The 21,973-nt window shown below is 40.2% G+C and overlaps 2 protein-coding genes across 2 annotated transcripts in view; one reads left to right on the top strand and one right to left on the bottom strand.

Moving 5' to 3' along the window:
* The window catches only part of ZW10 (zw10 kinetochore protein), a 42,174-nt gene extending 41,535 nt beyond the window's left edge, over window positions 1-639 (bottom strand). Inside the window, exon 1 of the mRNA XM_037841492.1 lies at window positions 443-639. Coding sequence (XP_037697420.1) covers window positions 443-547 — 105 coding nt within the window. The 5' untranslated portion in view covers window positions 548-639. The remainder of the gene's footprint in view (window positions 1-442) is intronic.
* A 3,883-nt stretch (window positions 640-4,522) lies between these two features.
* On the top strand, window positions 4,523-5,209 carry CLDN25 (claudin 25). The gene has a single exon (XM_037841976.1). The coding sequence runs from the start codon at window positions 4,523-4,525 to the stop codon at window positions 5,207-5,209; it is 687 nt and encodes a 228-aa protein (XP_037697904.1).
* The last annotated feature ends 16,764 nt before the right edge of the window (window positions 5,210-21,973 follow it).

Here is a 21,973-nt window from a genome sequence, read left to right on the forward strand (position 1 = left end):
ACAAAGAGGAGTGGGTGGAAGAGATAAACACTCATAGATGAGAGCAGAGGATCCTGTGCTCATTTCCATCCCTCTCATATGCTCACCCCCTAGATACCCTGATCTGCTGGACTCTTCTGTCCCATCCCTCTCCAACCCAACCCCATTCCCCAACACTCTCCCAGCCACTGCCTCTTCTTCCCCACTGTCCTAGACCTCCTAGTCTCCACAGACCCCGGTCCTTGGCTGGGCTCCCACTCCAAGCTCCCACCTCAATCTATGCATTTCTCAGTTCTCACTCCTCATTCTCCCCACTCAGCCCCCACAACCGAATCCCCACGGCAGGCCTGACTCTGCTGTACCCACATTCCGTCTGCCCTCTGCCCCCCAGTCCTCCCTCCAGTCTCCTAACACAAGAACGCGACGTCCCTTTCGAGTCGGCCGATGGCTGCCCCGCCCTCACCTTGATCTCCTCCACCCGCCGGGTCAGGCGGCTGATCCGGGTGCCCAGATCCTCCTTCTCCAATCTTCCCGAGTGTGCCAAAACTTCCGTCACGAACGAGGCCATCTCCACGACGAGCACTAAAGCTGAACAGCGTCTCTCTCCAACAGCCAGTTAGCCGCTGCAGTCGCGCCAGCGGTCTGGGCGCGCGGCCTGCCGGAAAAGGGAGTCTCGCGGTGCCCAGACTCTACTCACCGCTGGGGAGAGCCGCCTACAACTCCCAGAAGGCACCGCGCAGACCGGAGGGTGGCACTCTACGGTGTCCCTCAATTGACAAGCTGAGAGATGGGTTTTCCATTTCAGTTTTTTTCAAATAGCTTGTAGTTTCCCGCTTGTTTTTCACTAGGAAGCATGAAATGTTTTTTTTAAAGCTAATAACCGGTCTTAACTGAATCTTTGTCAACTTCAAAATGCTTCTCAATGAAACGATCTAGCTAGCGGATCCACTGAGCCTCATCTGTATCCTTTTTCGTCAAATTGAATATTAATTCACTCATTGCACTGTGACCTATAAGAGCCTATATGAATAATGCCCTCTTGTGTTGTGCGACGAACCGGCATCAACCCATTATAGATAAAAGGCTGCCTATAATTGCACTCCTTTTCTATTACATAGTACGTATTACACCCATGTTCATATATTAAATATATATATATTACATCCACATATATATTACCTATAAACATACATTTACATATATATATACTTGTATTATATCTAAGTATACATTACATATTTATTTATATTATTTATTTTACCTAGATATTAAAAAAAAATTAGTCCTGTGTGGACTAGAACAAGATATTTAGCACTCTTTATAAGAGATAACAAATCAATTTTATCAAAAGATTTTTTAAACTTTCATTATTTAAATGTATCCCATACCCAAAGACATTCATGATATACTATGTATAGTATGATTTCTTTTTTAAAAATAAATAGATGGAGAGATGCATATAAAAGTAATATACATAGACCTAATTATGTCTCTGGGTGGTGTTTATTTTCTTCTCTTTCCCAAGCTGTATTTTCTATTTTTCTGCAATAAACATGTATTGCTCTGAGAATAATTAAAATGTTATCTTTTTTTTTTAGAAAAAAATGGCATCATGTAAAATTCGATCCCAAGTATAAGCGTACCCTAAGATCCCTGCCAATTTTAGGGATTTGTGGGACAATCTGCTTATCCTAGTGAGGCAGGGCAGTTTCCTGTAGCAGAGTAAAGAAAGGGAAACTGAGGTTAAGAAAGCCATAACATTCTAGGAAGTGCCTCTCCCTAGAAAATCAAATAAACTTCTGTTTGTAGATCTGTCAGCCTCACTTTGAATTCTAAATGCCACTAATAATAAATGCCCAATGAGAAAGATGGCCAGCAGATGAAATTCCAAAACCTTGTACTACATATTTATTGAGCACCTATTACATGGCAGACCTGTGCTAGGTCTGGGGATCCAATAGTCACAGGAAAATATGATAATTTCTATTCTGGAGGTAAACGAGGGATGGATCCAGATTCTGTTAGACCTAAAGCTTAAAAGTTGCACGGGGTGGTGGAAGTACTCTTTAAGAAAAAGAATATAAAATAACAAACACAAAATGAGGTACAGACTTGGAAGAGATTTGTGCAAATGAAGGACCCTGAAGCTTAATGTGCCTGTAAGGAAGGTACAAGGGGCAGAGGAATTATTGGAGGAGGAGCACCAAGTCTCTGACTGAAATCAGGAACGCTTCAACAGTAAGGAGAAAACTGAACTGGAAATCATAGGAGGAGCCATTTTGCAGCTGAGCTTTTAGTATTTTCCTTCCGTAAAACTATCCATACATTCCACAAACACAACTGCATAAATTCCCAGGATGTCTCTCCCTGGGTAGGGAGATGGCTGGATAAGGTGTAGACTGTTCCTCAAGGCTCAGGGAAAAGACAAGGAAGAGCCAGATTTAGGCTGAGGAAGAATGGGAAAGAGCACACAGAATGAGTCAGATTACTGTGCATAGACAGTCAATGCCTACAGGAAGGAATGAATACTTGAATAAATAAAAATGAGTTTATAAATGAATGGGTTCTGCTTTCCTTCACTCACTAAACTGACCTCCCTCACAATTCACACTTATGGTTTATATGTCTCTCAATTCACAGATTTTCACAAATCATCAGGAAAGGGATCCGAAGAAAAGGCAAAGAAATAAGGAGCAATGGGGGCATACCTGTATTCAGGAAGCAAAGTTTCAAACACACAAATCTGTATGGGTATAGTATAAGCAGATAGCATTTTCAAGAATGCATAATATTTGCTGTTGTATTGATTCATACATGTGGTGGTTGTAAAAGCAGCAGACAAAGTCTATAATTTAAAAGAGTATCCCATTTGCATCAAAATAATATGAAGAGGGATGGGGAATGGGTGGGGGGATATGGCTGAATCAAAAGTGGTATGAGTGGATACTTTTTGAGGCTGCCCAATGGGACCTGAGATTTCTTTACACCATTTGCCCTGCTTTTGTATATGTTTGCAGTTTTCTATAATAACAAGTAAAAGGGAAAAAGAGCATTCCAGATGACTCTGCTTGCCTCCTCCACCCTAACACCATTTGTAATCATTGGTATACCAGGCTGCTTAGATGCTCAGATGTAACTCAGATAAAGTCAAGATACTTCTTTCTCTTCTTAAATGCTTCCTCCCTGCTGAATGGCCCACAGCTCTGCTTTGACATCATAGGATACAACAGGCTATGCAGTAGATTAAAATATTAATGAAAAGCTGAACATATGGGTCAAATATTAGTATAATAAATCCAGGTCTTCTATGTTTTGCAATAAAGACTAATCCTCATCCACATGCAGTGTCACCAGGGTGCAGGAACAGGAAGGAGGAATCACCAGAACACAAAATGTCAAAGCTAAGTCCCCTGGCTCGGGTCTCAGATCTGTTGCTGACCAGCTGGGGGACTTTGGCAAGTTACCCAACATGTACCTTATGATGGTGGTATGAAAATTAAATAGGGATACCACCAAAATCTGGCATTTAGCAGCACTCAGTAAATGCATGCTATTTCCTTTCCTGTCAGAACCCAGGTTCTGGCAGCAGCCTTAAGCTGGAGTGGAAGCTGGTATGATTACTGTCTATTTATAGCTGCTGTCCTAGCAGCCACAGGGGCCTGGGAAGAAAGCACCTGGGTCCTTGAGTTAGGGAATTTTTTATTTTTTTTAAGAAAAATAGCATTTGTGGTTTTTTTCTGCCTACAAAAATACTAAATGATATTTTAGGAAAAATATAAATATAAAATACCCAGATAAGCACAAACAAAGGAAATTAAAACTACCCATAATCCTACCACCAGAAACAACCATGGTAAACATTTTGTTGTACATACCATACTTGTATGTATGAAAATGAAATTGTACTCTATATACTGGATAATGTTTGGTCACCTGCTTTTCTCATTTAAGACTACATCAGAAACATTTCTCATCCATTAAAATTTCTTCTACATCACTTTAAAATGGCTGCCTAATAATATGAACCAAAATTTAGCAATGACTAACAATATTTCAAAGGACATTTTCATAAATCTTTGTGTATATTCACAATAAATTAGGGTAAATACCTGGAGGAAGGGTGCCGAGTCAAAGTATGCATATACTTAAAAGTATGAAACCTGTAATCTTATTGTCCCCCAGAAAGATTATATCAATGAAAATTCCCGATGATATCATCTTTGGCAGTCTCAGAGCTGGAGAGTGCTTTTAAGTTTACGTGTATTAATTTATTCATCAGACATATATTGATTGATGACTTACTATATGTTTTTTTTTTACCTCTCATGGGACCCTCCCCCAGAATCCACACCCACATCCAATCCTGGGCACACTCCCTAAACCCAAACAGTGTCAAGTTCCTGGCACCTGCCTCAGCTGCTGCTTGGAAAACTGAAACAGGAACCCTCTCCAATTGTGAAAGCCTCCCCCAAGAACTCCCTGCTCACCCGCCACCAAGCCACCCAGTCCTCCTTTGCTTTCTGTCTCTGTGGCGGAATCAACGATGGCCTGGAGTTTGTGTGGGAAGGTCCAGCTCGGGGGACTGCTCCTCTCCCTCCTCGGATGGGTCTGTTCATGGGTCACCACCATCCTGCCCCAGTGGAAGACTCTCAATCTGGAACTGAATGAAATGGAGACCTGGATCATGGGGCTTTGGGAGGTCTGCGTGAATCAGGAAGAAGTTGCCACTGTGTGCAAGGCTTTTGAGTCCTTCTTGGCTCTGCCCAAGGAGTTCCAGGTATCCAGGATCCTCATGATAATCTCCCACGGTCTGGGACTATTGGGACTTCTGCTCTCTGGCTTTGGGTCTGAATGCTTTCAGTTTCACAGGATCAGATGGGTATTCAAGAGGTGGCTTTGCCTTCTAGGAGGGACTTTAGAGGCATTAGCTTCAGCCACTACCCTCTTTCCAGTCTCCTGGGTGGCCCACACCACAATCCAAGACTTCTGGGATGACAGCATCCCTGAGATTGTGCCTCGGTGGGAGTTTGGAGATGCCCTCTTCCTTGGCTGGGCTGCCGGCATTTTCCTGGCCCTTGGTGGGCTACTCCTCATCTTCTCGACCTGCCTGGGAAAAGAAGATGTGAACTTTTCTGGGATAGCTGGTCCCATAGTCCTACTGCCCCATGCTCCAGCAGAGTCAGATGGCTCCTTCCACCTAACACCAAGACCCAGGGACCCAATAATCTAGGTCTGGCCTCTGCCAAGGAATCTCTGGAATAAGGAAGGCCAATAGAATCCTTTTCCTGCTTACCGTTCATCACTATATTTGTTTGCCTCATTTTGGGGGTGGTGATCACTCTTCCATTTGTTAGGGTTTGACTGTCTTGGGCTCTGTTGATATGGTGATCCTAAATTCAGAATGAAAAATCAGGTCACAGTGTCTAACAAAGATGTTTTTCTGATATTTTATCTATGTATAAATGCTTCCTAACTTCAATTATATACTTGATCCTTTCATTACTAAAAACATATTTGACAAAATTGCATTTGTCTTAGAAAGTGTAGTGTGAATAGCTGCTGCATGTATAGACAGAAGAACTGGAGGAGATGCTTTGACAAGTGGAAATGAATTATTGGTCCAGAACAGCACCTTATCCAAGTTGAGGCAAGGAACACTCTTTGCATCCATTTTCCATCTCACATGCACAATTTGAAAAAGAGCTTCACAATATACATTTATTGTTTTGTAGATTCTTAACATACTAAAGGGGAGACACATTCTTGTTTCTGCCATGTTGTGAGGCCATGAGTGGTCTGCTCTGTCCCCCGAGCCTGAAGGTAAGACATAGAATCAGTGTGTGGGATAGAGTGACCAACCATCTGTTTGCGCAGGACTAAGGGGTATCCAGGTATTGGAACATTCAGTGCTAATGTTAGGAACGTTCCAGGCAAACTGGGATGAATGGGTCACCCTGCAGTGACTATGCTGGAGTACTGCTCAATGTGAGCATGTACATGGGGAGAATTGTCTACTCCTCAGAAATGTCTTTTACCATTGGCAAAATCATAATATAACTCCCTAAATTTTTAACCCAATGTCAGCACACCTACCAAGACTGTGGCTACACTGGCAGGCCCTCCCAGGTCTTCCTTGGGATTTCTGCATGCCCTCCATGAAGAGCCTCTTGCTTGCTCATAAACCCTGCTCCTCTCACCACCACCTGTCTCCCAACCCCTTAATCAGCTGAAGAAGAGTCACCATTGAGCCTGATGACAATCCCCACGGGAAAACAGCTAACAAAGGGTGACGACTCCTGATATCCCCAAATGGGTCACTTCTCCAGATTTTGAGGCATGCTGCATTCCTTGTAGGACTACGGTTATTTCCTCTCTCCCCAAACTGGTGTTGAGTTCTGCAGACTGTTCTGTTGGTGCTCAGAGCCCCACAGTGCCTCTCACCTCTTGAAAAAATAACCCTTACATCTTTATTTAGCTGAATACACACACATCTCCACAAGATAAGCAACCTTGTCAACACAGCTCAGTCCAAATCCTTCCTTAGGAAAGTAATATTTTTTTGAGTTAACTGGGTCTGCAGCAGTGCAACTTCAGCAACTTTTACCTTCTCACCTAAAGCAAGTTTCTCTAGGAATCACAGTTTCTCCAGGAAGCTCCTTTTTCTTTTGTGGACTCAACTTTTCATATCAAATCCAAATGGCTTTTGGGTAAATGAATTTCAGAGTACAAGGGATAGTTTGCATCAGAGTTGCATTCAGGACTTCTTTTCTCTCTTGGTTGATTTTTAAATTTTTTACTTTGAAATAATTTAAAATTTACAGGACAGTTGCAAAAATGATATAAAACCAATATGGAGAACTCCAATATACTCCCTACCCAGATACCCAGCATTGCCAACTTTTAATATTTTGCCACATTTGATATATCATTGTCTCTCTCTCTCTCTTTCTTTTCTAAACATTTGAGAATAGGTTGCAACCATCACGTTCCTTGAACACTTAATACTTCCATGTATATTTCCTAAGAACAAGGATATCCACTTATGTAACCACATTAAATACACTTATCAAGTTCAGCAATTTAACATTGATAAAAAGTATATAGTCAATATTCCACTTCTTTTAATTGTGCCAATAATGTTTCTTTAGGGCATTTTCTCCTCCATTATTAGATCCAGTCCAAGATTATGGATTGCATTTAATTGTCATTGTGTCTTTAGTTTCTTTGCACTTTTTAAAAAAGATTGTGGAATCATGTACAATATAAAATTTTTTATCTCAGCCACTCTTAAGCATACAATTCAGAGGGATTAATCACATTCACAATGTTGTGCTGCCCTCCATCCATCACCCCAAACAGAAATCCTGCACTCATTATACTATTAACTCCCCATTCCCCCACCCTTCACCCCTGGTAACCTATTCTTTACTTTCTATCTCTATGAATTTGCATGTTCTGGTTATTCATATAAGTGGAATCATATAGTATCTGTCCTTTTGCATCTGACATTTCACTCAACATGAGGTCTTCAAGATTCATCCATGTTGTAGCATGTATCAGAACTCCATTCCTTTTTATGGCTGAATAATATTCCATTGTACATATATACCATATTTTGTTTATCCATTCATCTGTTAATGGCTCATGACTTGCTTTCACCTTTTGGCCATTGTGAATAATACCTCTATGAACACTGACATACAAATATCAGTCTTTTACCTGCTTTCAATTATTTTGGGTATATACCTAGAAGTGGGATTGCTAGGTCATATGGTAGTTCTACATTTAACTTTTTGAGGAATGGCCAAACTCTTTTCCACAGTGGTTGCACCATTTTATATTCCCATCAACAATGAAAGGCAGTTTCTATTTCTCCATGTCTCATAAGCACTTGTTATTTTCCATGTTTCTCATAGCCATTCTAGTGAGTGTGAGATGGTATCTGGTTGTTTTGATTCACATTTCCCTGATGGCTGATGATGTTGAGCATCTTTCCATGTGCTTTTTGGCCTCAGTATATCTTCTTTGGAGGAATATCTATTCAATTCTTTTGCCCATTTTCTAATTTGATTGTCTTTTTGTTATTGAACTATATAGTTCTTTGTATATTCTTGTTATTAAACCCTTATCAGATATGTAGGTTCCACATATTTTCTCCCATTCTGTTTGTTGTCTTTTCACTTTCTTGATAATGTCCTTTGGTGCACAAAAGATTTCAATTTTGATTAAAAAGTCCCATTTTTTTTTTAATCTTCATTTTATTGAGATATATTCACATACCACGCAGTCATACAAAACAAATCGTACTTTCGATTGTTTACAGTACCATTACATAGTGGTACATTCATCACCCAAATCAATCCCTGACACCTTCATTAGCACACACACAAAAATAACAAGAATAATAATTAGAGTGAAAAAGAGCAATTGAAGTAAAAAAGAACACTGGGTACCTTTGTCTGTTTGTTTCCTTCCTCTATTTTTCTACTCATCCATCCATAAACTAGACAAAGTGGAGTGTGGTCCTTATGGCTTTCCCAATCCCATTGTCACCCCTCATAAGCTACATTTTTATACAACTGTCTTTGAGATTCATGGGTTCTGGGTTGTAGTTTGATAGTATCAGGTATCCACCACCAGCTACCCGAATTCTTTAGAACCTAAAAAGGGTTGTCTAAAGCGTGCATAAGAGTGCCCACCAGAGTGACCTCTCGGCTCCTTTTGGAATCTCTCTGCCACTGAAGCTTATTGCATTTCCTTTCACATCCCCCTTTTGGTCAAGAAGATGTTCTCCGTTCCCCGATGCCAGGTCTACATCCTTCCCCGGGAGTCGTATTCCACGTTGCCAGGGAGATTCACTCCCCTGGGTGTCTGATCCCACGTAGTGGGGAGGGCAGTGATTTCACCTTTCAAGTTGGCTTAGCTAGAGAGACAGGGCCACATCTGAGCAACAAAGAGGCATTCGGGAGGAGGCTCTTAGGCACAACCATAGGGAGGCCTAGCCTCTCCTTTGCAGCAACCGTCTTCCCAAAGGTAAAACCTGTGGTAGAGGGCTCAACCCATCGAACCACCAGTCCCCTATGTCTGTGGTCATGTTAGCAACCATGGAGGTGGGGTAGGCGAATACCCCTGCACTCTCCACAGGCTCCTCAAAGGGCAATACATCTTTTTTTTTTTCCTTGTTTTTCTTTTTCTTTTTTTTTTTTAACTTTCCCTTCTTTTTTAAATCAACTGTATGAAAAAAAAAGTTAAAAAGAAAACAAACATACAATAAAAGAACATTTCAAAGAGACCATAACAAGGGAGTAAGAAAAAGACAACTAACCTAAGATAACTGCTTAACTTCCAACATGTTCCTACTTTACCCCAAGAAAGTTACCTAATATAGCAACATTTCTGTGAACTTGCTCCTACTATATCCATCAGAAATTAACAGACCATAGTCATTCCCGGGCATCCCCAGAACGTTAAATAGCTTATCTGTTCTTCTTGGATTATTGTTCCCCCTTCCTTAATTGCTCTCTATTGCTAGTTCCCCTACATTCTACATTATAAACCATTTGTTTTACATTTTTCAAAGTTCACATTAGTGGTAGCATATAATATTTCTCTTTTTGTGCCTGGCTTATTTCGCTCAGCATTATGTCTTCAAGGTTCATCCATGTTGTCATATGTTTCACGAGATCGTTCCTTCTTACTGCCGCGTAGTATTCCATCGTGTGTATATACCACATTTTATTTATCCACTCATCTGTTGAAGGACATTTGGGTTGTTTCCATCTCTTGGAAATTGTGAATAATGCTGCTATGAACATAGGCGTGCAGATATCTGTTCGTGTCACTGCTTTCCGATCTTCCGGGTATATACCGAGAAGTGCAATCGCTGGATCGAATGGTAATTCTATATCTAGTTTTCTAAGGAACTGCCAGACTGACTTCCAGAGTGGCTGAACCATTATGCAGTCCCACCAACAATGAATAAGAGTTCCAATTTCTCCACAAAACCTCCAGCATTTGTAGTTTCCTGTTTGTTTAATGGCAGCCATTCTAACCGGTGTTAGATGGCATCTCATTGTGGTCTTAATTTGCATCTCTCTAATAGCTAGTGAAGCTGAACATTTTTTCATGTGTTTCTTGGCCATTTGTATTTCCTCTTCAGAGAACTGTCTTTTCATATCTTTTGCCCATTTTATAATTGGGCCGACTGTACTATTGTCATTGAGTTGTAGGATTTCTTTATATATGCAAGATATCAGTCTTTTGTCAGATACATGGTTTCCAAAAATTTTTTCCCATTGAGTTGGCTGCCTCTTTACCTTTTTGAGAAATTCCTTTGAGGTGCAGAAACTTCTAAGCTTGAGGAGTTCCCATTTATCTATTTTCTCTTTTGTTGCTTGTGCTTTGGGTGAAAAGTCTAGGAAGTGGCCGCCTAATACAAGGTCTTGAAGATGTTTTCCTACATTATCTTCTAGGAGTTTTATGGTACTTTCTTTTATATTGAGATCTTTGGTCCATTTTGAGTTAATTTTTGTGTAGGGGGTGAGGTAGGGGTCCTCTTTCATTCTTTTGGATATGGATATCCAACTCTCCCAGCCCCATTTGTTGAAAAGACCATTATGACTCAGTTCAGTGACTTTGGGGGCCTTATCAAAGATCAGTCGGCCATAGATCTGAGGGTCTATCTCCGAATTCTCAATTCGATTCCATTGATCTATATGTCTATCTTTGTGCCAGTACCATGCTGTTTTGGCAACTGTGGCTTTATAATAAGCTTCAAAGTCAGGGAGTGTAAGTCCTCCCACTTCGTTTTTCTTTTTTAGAGTGTCTTTAGCAATTCGAGGCATCTTCCCTTTCCAAATAAATTTGATAACTAGCTTTTCCAAGTCTGCAAAGTAGGTTGTTGGAATTTTGATTGGGATTGCATTGAATCTGTAGATGAGTTTGGGTAGAATTGACATCTTAATGACATTTAGTCTTCCTATCCATGAACATGGAATATTTTTCCATCTTTTAAGGTCCCCTTCTATTTCTTTTAGTAGAGTTATGTAGTTTTCTTTGTATAGGTCTTTTACATCTTTGGTTAAGTTTATTCCTAGGTACTTGATTTTTTTAGTTGCTATTGAAAATGGTATCTTTTTCTTGAGTGTCTCTTCAGTTTGTTCATTTCTAGCATATAGAAAAATTACTGACTTATGTGCATTAACCTTGTATCCCGCTACTTTGCTAAATTTGTTTATTAGCTCTAGTAGCTGTATCGTCGATTTCTCAGGGTTTTCTAGATATAAGATCATATCATCTGCAAACAATGACAGTTTTACTTCTTCTTTTCCAATTTGGATGCCTTTTATTTCTTTATCTTGCCGGATTGCCCTGGCTAGCACTTCCAGCACAATGTTGAATAACAGTGGTGACAGCGGGCATCCTTGTCTTGTTCCTGATCTTAGAGGAAAGGCTTTCAGTCTCTCACCATTGAGTACTATGCTGGCTGTGGGTTTTTCATATATGCTCTTTATCATGTTGAGGAAATTTCCTTCAATTCCTACCTTTTGAAGTGTTTTTATCAAAAATGGATGTTGGATTTTGTCAAATGCTTTTTCAGCATCTATTGAGATGATCAATTGATTTTTCCCTTTTGACTTGTTAATGTGTTGTAATACATTGATTGATTTTCTTATGTTGAACCATCCTTGCATGCCTGGAATAAACCCCACTTGGTCATGGTGTATGATTTTTTTAATGTGTCTTTGGATTCGATTTGCAAGTATTTTGTTGAGGATTTTTGTATCTATATTCATTAGGGAGATTGGCCGGTAGTTTTCCTTTTTTGTAGCATCTTTGCCTGGTTTTGGTATTAGATTGATGTTAGCTTCATAGAATGAGTTAGGTAGTGTTCCATTTTCTTCAATGTTTTGAAAGAGTTTGAGTAAGATTGGTGTCAGTTCTTTCTGGAAAGTTTGGTAGAATTCCCCTGTGAAGCCATCTGGCCCTGGGCATTTATTTGTGGGAAGATTTTTGATGACTGATTGGATCTCTGTGCTTGTGATGGGTTGGTTGAGGTCTTCTATTTCGTCTCTGGTCAGTCTAGGTTGTTCATATGTTTCCAGGAAATTGTCCATTTCCTCTACATTATCCAGTTTGTTGCCATACAGTTGTTCATAGTATCCTCATAATTTTTTTAATTTCTTCAGGATCTGCAGTTATGTCACCTTTTTCATTCATTATTTTGTTTATATGGGTCTTCTCTCTTTTTGATTTTGTCAGTCTAGCGAGGGGCTTGTCAATCTTGTTGATCTTCTCAAAAAACCAACTTTTGGTGATATTTTTCCTCTCTATTGTTTTTTTTGTTCTCTATGTCATTTATTTCTGCTTTAATCCTTGTTATTTGTTTTCTTGTACTTGGTTTAGGATTGGTTTGCTGTTCATTTTCTAGCTTCTTCAGTTGATCCATTAGTTCTTTGATTTTGGCTCTTTCTTCCTTTTTAATATATGCGTTTAGTGCTATAAATTTCCCCCTTAGCACTGCTTTTGCTGCATCCCATAGGTTTTGGTATGTTGTGTTCTCATTTTCATTCGTCTCTATATATTTAGCAATTTCTCTTGCTATTTCTTCTTTAACCCACTGATTTTTTAGGAGTGTGTTGTTTAACCTCCAGGTATTTGTGAATTTTCTAAGTCTCTGATGGTTATTGACTTCTAATTGTATTCCATTGTGGTCAGAGAATGTGCTTTGAATAATTTCAATCTTTTTAAATTTATTGAGGCTTGTTTTATGTCCCAGCATATGATCTATTCTGGAGAAAGTTCCGTTAGCACTAGAAAAGTATGTGTATCCTGGTGATTTGGGATGTAATGTCCTGTATATGTCTGTTAAATCTAATTCATTTATCAGATTGTTTAGGTTTTCAATTTCCTTATTGGTCTTCTGTCTGGTTGATCTATCTATAGGAGAGAGTGATGTGTTGAAGTTCCCCACAATTATTGTGGAAACATCAATTGCTTCCTTTAGTTTTGCCAGTGTTTCTCTCATGTATTTTGTGGCACCTTGACTGGGTGCGTAGACATTTACGATTGTTATTTCTTCTTGCTGAATTGCCCCTTTTATTAGTATGTAGTGGCCTTCTTTGTCTCTCAAAACATCCCTGCATTTGAAGTCTATTTTATCTGAGATTAATATTGCTACACGTGCTTTCTTTTGGCTGTAGCTTGCATGAAATATTTTTTTCCATCCTTTCACTTTCAGTTTCTTTGTGTCCCTGTGTCTAAGATGAGTCTCTTGTATGCAACATATTGATGGTTCATTTTTTTTGATCCATTCTGCGAATCTATATCTTTTAATTGGGGAGTTTAATCCATTTACATTCAACATTATAACCGTGAAGGCATTTCTTGAATCAGTCATCTTATCCTTTGGTTTATGTTTGTCATATTTTTCCCCTCTGTCTATTAATATCCTTTATTGTACCCATACCGAATCTCTTTAGTACTGAACCTTTCTCCAAGTCTCTCTGTCCTTTCTTTGTTTCTCTGTCTGTAGGGCTCGCTTTAGTATCTCCAGTAGGGCAGGTCTCTTGTTAGCAAATTCTCTCAGCATTTGCTTGTCTGTGAAAAATTTAAGCTCTCCCTCAAATTTGAAGGAGAGCTTTGCTGGATAAAGTATTCTTGGCTGGAAATTTTTCTCACTCAGAATTTTAAATATATCGTGCCACTGCCTTCTTGCCTCCATGGTGGCTGCTGAGTAGTCACTACTTAGTTTTATGCTGTTTCGTTTGTATGTGGTGAATTGCTTTTCTCTTGCTGCTTTCAGAACTTGCTCCTTCTCTTCTGTGTTTGACAGTGTGATCAGTATATGTCTTGGAGTGGGTTTATTTGGATTTATTCTATTTGGGGTTCGCTGAGCATTTATGATTTGTGTATTTATGTTGTTTAGAAGATTTGGGAAGTTTTCCCCAGCAATTTCTTTGAATACTCTTCCTAGACCTTTACCCTTTTCTTCCCCTTCTGGGACACCAATGAGTCTTATATTTGGACGTTTCATATTATCTATCATATCCCTGAGGTACATTTCGATTTTTTCAATTTTTTTCCCCATTCTTTCTTTTATGCTTTCATTTTCCATTCTGTCATCTTCCAGGTCACTGATTCGTTGTTCAACTTCCTCTAGTCTTGTACTATGAGTGTCCAGAATCTTTTTAATTTGGTCAACAGTTTCTTTAATTTCCATAAGATCATCCATTTTTTTATTTAGTCTTGCAATGTCTTCTTTATGCTCTTCTAGGGTCTTCTTGATTTCCTTTGTCTCCCGTACTATGGTCTCATTGTTCATCTTTAGTTCTTTGAGTAGCTGCTCTAGGTGCTGTGTCTCTTCTGGTCTTTTGATATGGGTGCTTGGGCTTGGGTTATCCATATCGTCTGGTTTTTTCATATGCTTTATAATTTTCTGTTGTTTTTGGCCTCGTGGCATTTGCTGAACTTGATAGGGTTCTTTTAGGATTTGTAGACCAATTGAAGTCCTTATCTCTAATTTATCAGATCTACAGCTTCATGGAGTACACTTTCTCTAACTAACCAGCAGGTGGCGTCCACGAGCCACCTGTTCTCCACAAGCCAGTTCTCCCCTGCTTAGCCTTTTTGGTGAGTGGGGGAGTGAGTCTTGTGGGGTCCAATTGGTGTACCAAGCTTGCGTGTGTAGTTGGTGTTGCCTGCCCTGTATATGGGGTGTGTTTCTGGGCAGTCAGGGGGGGGGGGTGGCTCTAACAATCAAATCTCCCTGGTGATCCTAGAGTTTTAAAGCTGCTGCAATAGTCTAATCCTTCAGTTCAGTCCTGCCACAGTTTGTCTCTGCCACTGACCCACAAGTCCTTGGTATTGGCGTATGGCTCCTGAGACTTGCAAGTGGGCCCCTCTTCCAGGCCGTGCACCCCCTGGTCCTCTGTTGAGGGATGACTGTGCTATGTCACAGGTGAGTGCCGTCTCCCCAGGGCAGTTCTGGGCTGCTGGGCTGTGTAGGGAGGCTCCCAGTCTGCTGAAATGATGGCTGAATTGGGCTTTGTTAATTCACACTGCTCTACCTTCCCAACTCTGGGACAATCAGGTGAGGTTACAGGGAAGGCTAATGTCCACGCCCAGTTTTGTGGTGTGTGCCTGTTATTTGAAGCACTTCCATCACACTTGGTTGTCTGGGGCAGCTCTGGGCTATGGGGCTGGCGATGGGCAGGAGTGTTTCCTGTCCACCAGGATGATGGCTGTGAGTGGACACCCCCCTTTTCTTGAGAAGTTGTGGTGTTTAGTGAATTCTTTCAGCCACTGGATTATTGCCTTTTGTCTCAGAGCTCTCTTAGTTCTGCTCTTGTCTTGACCTGCCCAAACTGCAAGTCTTTGAAGCTTTCTGTATTGGGCTTCTTAGAGTAATTGTTTTAGAAAAAGAAAAAAGGATTAAAAAAAAAAAAAAAAAAAAAAAGGGCCCTCCTCAGAGATCTAATGGGTTATTGAAATGCTAAGAGACAAAGCAACCAGGGCCATTAAGAAAAGGTCCACAGGGCAGAGAGATCAGCTTTTCTTTGGGATTTGCATATGCGCCTCAGGGCCTGAGCTCGGGCCTGAGCTCTGCCCTTCCCCTTTCTATGTTCACCAGAACTCCAAAAATCCTCCACTTTTATTTTGGAGTTTTTCGTGTTGTTTTTTTTCTATGCCTGTCTCCTCTCTGCTGGGCTGGCTGCTCTCAGATTCTCTGGTGTCTGGTCTCCGTCTATCTATGGTTGGAGTTTGGATCAGCAGAATGAGTTTCCGATAAGGGCTGCCACTGCAGTTCTCCCTTCTCCTTCCCGGAGCTGACAGCCCCTCCTCCCACAGGACTGAGCCTGGCAGGGAGGGGCGTGGGTCCCCTGGCTGCAAAAACTTACAGATTTCGCTGATCTCAGCAGTTCCACGTTTTCATGAGTGTTGTATGAAGTATGCCCAAAGTCAGATTGCTCTGTGGTGTCCAGTCCACGCAGTTCCTGGCTTTCTACCTACTTTCCTGGAGGAGTAACTAAAACATACAGCTCACCAGTCTGCCATCTTGCCCCGCCTCCAGAAGGATCCCCATTTATTTTTTCTTTTGTTGCTTGTGCTTTTCATGAACAGTCTAAGGATCCATTGCTCGTACAAGCTCCAGAAGATATTTCCCTATGTTTTCTTCTAAGTTTTTTAGTTTTAGCTCTTACATTTAGGTTTTTGATACATTTTGAATTAATTTCTGTATGTGGTGTGAGGTAGGGGTCTACTTTCATTCTTTTGCACGTGGCTATCCAGTTTTCCCAGCACTGTTTGTTGAAGAGACTATTCTTTCTCCATTAATGGACTTGGTACTCTTGTCAAAACGTCTTTTGGCCAGAGACATGTGGGTTTATTTCTTCTGAACCCTCAATTCCATTCCATTGGTCTATAGGCCTTTCCTTTTGCCAGTACCATACTGTTTTGTTTATTGTAGCTTTGTAATAAGTTTTGAAATTGGGAATGTGTGTTCTCCATCTTTCTTCTTCTATTTCTGGATGGTTTTAGCTATATGGAATCCCTTGCTCTTTCATATGAATTTTATGATTGGCTTCTCCATTTCTGCAAAGAAGCCTGTTGGAAGTTTTATGGGATTGCTTTTAATCAGTAAATCACTCTGGATAGTATTGACATCTTAATGCTATTAAGTCTCCCAACTGCTGAGCATGGATATCTTTCCATTTATTTAGGACTTCTTTAAATTCTTTCAGTAATGATTTATAGTTTCCATGTACAAGTCCTTTACATCCTTGGTTAAATGTATTCTTAGATATTTTATTCTTTTAGTTGCTGTTGTAAATGGAATTGTTTTCTTGATTACTCTTTGGGATTGTTCACTGCTGTTGTATAGAAACACCGCTGATTTTTGTGTGTTTTTGTGCCACTTCGCTGAATTCATTTTTTAGCTCTAGTAGCTTTCTTGTAAATTCTTTGGGATTTTCTATATAAGGGATCATAACATCCTTGAATAAGAATATTTTATGTCTTTCTTTCCAATTTGGATGACTTTATTTTTTTCTTGCTCAGGCTAGAACTTCCAGTACAATGTTGAATAGCAGTGTTGAAAGCAGGCATTCTTGCCTTGTTCCTGATCTTAGGGGGAAAACTTTTAGTCTTTCACCATTGAGTATGATATTAGTTGTGGGTTTTTTCATTTTTGTTCTTTATCATGTTGAGGAAGTTCCCTTCTATTCTTATTTTTCTGAGTGTTTTTATTAAGAAAGGGTGCTGAATGTTATCCAATGCCTTTTCTGCATCAATTAAGATGATCATGTGATCACTTCTATTAATGTGGTCAACTACAATGACTGATTTTCTTCGGTTGAACCACCCTTGCATCTCTGGGATAAATCCCACTTTATCACGGTATAATCCATTAAATGTGCTGTTGGATTCGGTTTGCTCATATTTTGTTGATGATTTTTACATCTATATTCATAAGGGATATTGGTCTATAATTTTCTTTTCTTGTGGTATCTTTATCTGGTTCTACTATTAGGGTGATGTTGGCTTCATAGGATGAGTTAGGAAGTGTTCCCTCCTCTTCAATTTTTTTAAGAAGAGTTTGAGGATTGGTGTTGACTTTCTCTTTTAAGTCAGAAAACTACTTTCAATGACTGCTTTATCAGCTATTCCTTGTCAATGGAGTTTCAAAGCTTTTGGGCCAAGTTTCAATTAGGGATGAAATTCAAATATCCAAGTGTTTTCCTGAGTCCACCAACCATGTGCCAGGCACTATGCTAGGAACCAGGGATAACATGGTAAATGTGACAAGATTTTATTCTGCCCCTCATTCAGACAAGTCAAGTAGATAAATATTAATGTAAAAATCACTCAAATATCTGTAAATTGTAGCTGTGACAAATTACAGAGGAAACAGCTTCTATAAGATCATGCAATAGGAGGAATTTAACTTAGAGAGTCATGGATGAGTATCTGAAGGAATTAGCTAACAGCCAATGGATGGATAGCAGTTAAAGATGAGGAGAGGAAAGGAAAATGCATAAAATGAAGAGGCTGGACTTTGCAGTGTCTTGTAGGCTACAATAAAGAGAGTTGTCTCTATTCTCAGGGCCATAGGAAGCCAAACATGTGGCCCAGGAATAGGAGCTCAGCCCCCAGTTGCCTGCAGCGATAGCCTATCCCACCTTTTCTAATACTTTGTCCCTGTGCAGTTTCCCTATCGCATTGTGTAGGGTTTAAGAGTTTACAAAACACTTACACATATCTTGGTCATTTTATTTAACATATCTTGAAAGATTTTTTGAGATTGGAAGAGCCAATATTTGTTTGGCTTATGAGGAAATTGAGATTCTGAGAATTTAGGCTGCATGTCCACATTCACATGCTGAGTAATTAGGTGAGTCAGAACTTCACCCCATCCTGATGCTTCATGGGGATGGGTTGCCTAGACCACTCACTGAACCAAAGGAAAAATTAGCCCCGGGGCAGAAGGAAAAACCAAACTACAAAGAAAAATCTTCTCCTTTATGCTTATGTTAAGGTCTAAACAGGGTGTGTTCCCCCCACCCCCCACCCCGGTTCACCTGCTCCTGCTGCTGGCTTGCAGCTCATATCCTAATCCCACTTTTGCAGGTGCTGGTATTTTTTCTTCAGCAGGTGATTATGACTTCCTCTGCAAAGAAATAGACACAAACTAAAGATTTGTTTTTACATTATGTGTGTGTGTGTGTGTGTGTGTGTGTATATATATATATATATATATATATATATATATATATATATATATATATATTTTTTTTTTTTCCCCCTAACTCCCCTTACTAAGGACACAATAACGATTTTTAAAAATGGGGATGGGGAGGGAATGTTGATTCCCAGGTAACAACAGCATCTTATCTCCAGGAGGGCATGTGACCTGCATTATAGTGAGAACCTAGTTGTAGAGAAAACGACTGAAGGAGACACTGCTCACCTAAAACTGCCACTGTTTTTACCCACCTGCTTTGCAGGGTGAAATAATACGAGATAACATAGAAGCAATTAAATCTTTGCTTCAATTCAGTTTTTTTTTTTCCTCATATGGATTTGTGCAAATTATTCTAATAAAAAAAAAGTTCTTTATTGTGGGAACACACCCATGGAAACATATGCAGTCACATGTGTTAAAAACAAAGAGTAACAATCAATATTTTAAGTCTAGAGCTTTTATTATGTTCAAGACGTAAGAAAATAATTCAGGGACTCACTGAGTTTGATGTGATTAGAATCTGATGTGGCTCAGTACTATCTTCTCTACTGGCCAGCCTCTGGTTCTCAACAGTTCACCTTTAGGGATTAAGGCATTTCAGAAGGTCCATATTGAAATAGTCATCTTGTCACTTTTGTGGTATAGGTTGCCTCTGAGACCGGCTCTAAGGACAAGTCTTAGGGAAACCTGATGTGGGCTACATATACTTTGGGATGAGAGAGAAGTCAGAAAGCGTTTCATGGGCTTCTGGCCAGGGGGATGTGTCTGAGCAGCCAGGGTCAGGATAATAGGAAACTCAGAATAGGAAGAGGTTTGCTTGTGCCCACTGGCCTCTAAAAGGGAAGTGAAAGTAGCTGAATTTCAACTTGCCACTCCATCAAATGAGGTTTGTCCTTTTTTTTTAAAGACAAGCAGACATTCTCACGATGATCCCATTCATGTTTCTAGGATGTAGAATAGGCTTTTCTATTGCCCAGAATTTTGAATGAAGTCTCAAAGCCAAGTCTCATGGGTGATTTGTACCCCATATTTGAAAGAGAGGGATTCAATGCATTGCTGCAGGCCTTGCTAAGAGGTAACCAAAATGATCAGTCTTCATCCCCAATAACCTACATAAGATAAGTATCCAGATTCATTTAGGGAGGAGTCCTTGAAGGGAATTCCTAACAGCTGGGAGTATTGCAATGTACTCTACCCTTCCCTGTGAGGATGGGATGGGGATGGACTCTAAGAGAAAGGCTCATAGATGAGAGTGGCTTCAAAGAAGACAGGTATCTTAAACTAACCCCAGGCCACTCCTGTTGAGCTGCAGAAACCCAGAAGACCCAGTCTGCTACCAGGAGGAGCCTGAGAAAGTTCTTGGGAAAACCTGGCCTATGCTGGGGAGGCATAGAGAGGTGCAGCTAGCACTGGAGGTGAAGGCAGGAGGCTGACTGGTGAGGGGCAGAGCACCAGCACCTACACTTGGGGCAAGGTTGGTGAGTTTTCTTATAGCCCAAACAGATGCTGGGGTAGGCACTCTGAGTGGAGTTCTCTTGAATTGACTTGGTACTGGAGCACTCTTGGAGGGATTAAATGACAGAAGTTCCAAAAGTCATATCAGATCATGGAGTGTGAGGGTTTTCTACAGGGTTCTCTAAAGAAGCCATAAAAATGCCCCTGATGAGAGCTAACACTGGATTACTGCTATAACAAAAGATATCTGAGTGCAGAGTATTAAGGTCCTTTGCCTTCTTCTCCCATCAACTCTGCTCCCTGCCCAGGGCTCTAGGGAAACAATAAGTTGAAGAATGGAACAGGAAGAGTGAAAGAACATCCTACAGCTCCTACTTACTGCTGGTCCCTGAACTTCAGGGGGAGGCCTGGACAAAGGATAGGGGAGTAGCAACGAAACAAATGAGTGCGCTTTCCATTACATAGAAATGATTTTAATACTCAAACATGACGGTAAAGCTATGACATCTTCCTGAGATGCTGTCAAGGGTCAGGGAAGGGAGATTCAAAAAATCATATTGCAAGGTTGCAGTGGAAACAAAAACAAAGCTGTTGATTCACTGTACCTTATCAAGTTGAAGTCATTCAATAAAATGATTAAAGAAAAATTATATCTAAAATGGGAAAAGAACCAGGTATGATATACCGTAACTTCTACACCCAGGACAAGCTCTGATCCCTCCAAAAACATTTCTTTTCCAGACAGAATGGCTAACATGAACACACACATTTGCTGGAGGTCTGTAATCCTCAGGACCTCTATATTATGTTCCAATTACTTAAACCCACTGCTGGCCCCTTAAAATTCTTGTCATTTGACAGGTATTGCTTGTGAGAACTGCATCTGGAGCTCTATTTTATACCAAGTCATTGCTACCTCTATTGACTCCTTTAATCCTTAAAACATAACTACAGGGGTAAGTATTTTCCTGTCTTAAAGGCCATGAAAAAGGTTCAGCCAGTATTTGAACAGTGATTTATAAATGAGGAAAGCTGTAGGACTGCTTAATTCATGAATCCCTCTCAGTTACTGCCCTAGTCTGGCTATTCCTTAAGTAGGGGCCATCAGGATGACTTAGTGAATGACCATTCTACTTTCAGGTCATCACTGCAGACTCTGGGGATTTTGGAAGACCATCTTCGGCATACCTCCAGCCCACCACCAGGACTCTAGGTAGAAAACTGGTCTTCCTTCCATGAATATTATTGCCCTCACAACTGGGACACAATTGTCAAGGCACACTATTGACAGTCCCCATCTATCACTTTTGTGCCAGCTTACCAATTCCCAAATCATCTAAATTCTTTAGATGATTTTTCTCCTCTGTTTCTACTCAAAATTAACATTACTGTTCATTGCTCATTATCAGTTTCTTGTCCTCCGGTGGAGCAGGAACAAGACTTACTTTATTTTGAGAAGAGACCAAGTCTCTGCCCTGTAGGACACATTCCTTGAGCAGATTCTACATACCTGTCTATAAATGGCCAATCAGTTAACACACAAGGAGGCTGAGGGGTCAATATAGCTAGCCACAACTTCACCGGCAATGCAGTGCTTGGAAAATAAAAAAAGCATGCTCAAAGCAGGAGGACATGGAAAAGCTCTCAAGGTATCTCTTACATCAGTTCCATCTGACTTGTAGTTGATTGCTACAATTCTCAATAACTTAAAATTAATTCACTCAATAACTTAAAAACAATATGGAGAATATTTCAAAAGGTTTATGGAAAAGTAAGGTAATGACTGAATAGCTAAGA

Source organism: Choloepus didactylus, chromosome 6, assembly GCF_015220235.1.
Source record: "Choloepus didactylus isolate mChoDid1 chromosome 6, mChoDid1.pri, whole genome shotgun sequence".
Taxonomy (NCBI): Eukaryota; Metazoa; Chordata; class Mammalia; order Pilosa; family Megalonychidae; genus Choloepus; species Choloepus didactylus.

Bases quoted from the DNA above. Each gene is read 5' to 3' on its own strand.
- CLDN25 (XM_037841976.1), top strand. From the start codon at position 4,523: ATGGCCTGGAGTTTGTGTGGGAAGGTCCAGCTCGGGGGACTGCTCCTC.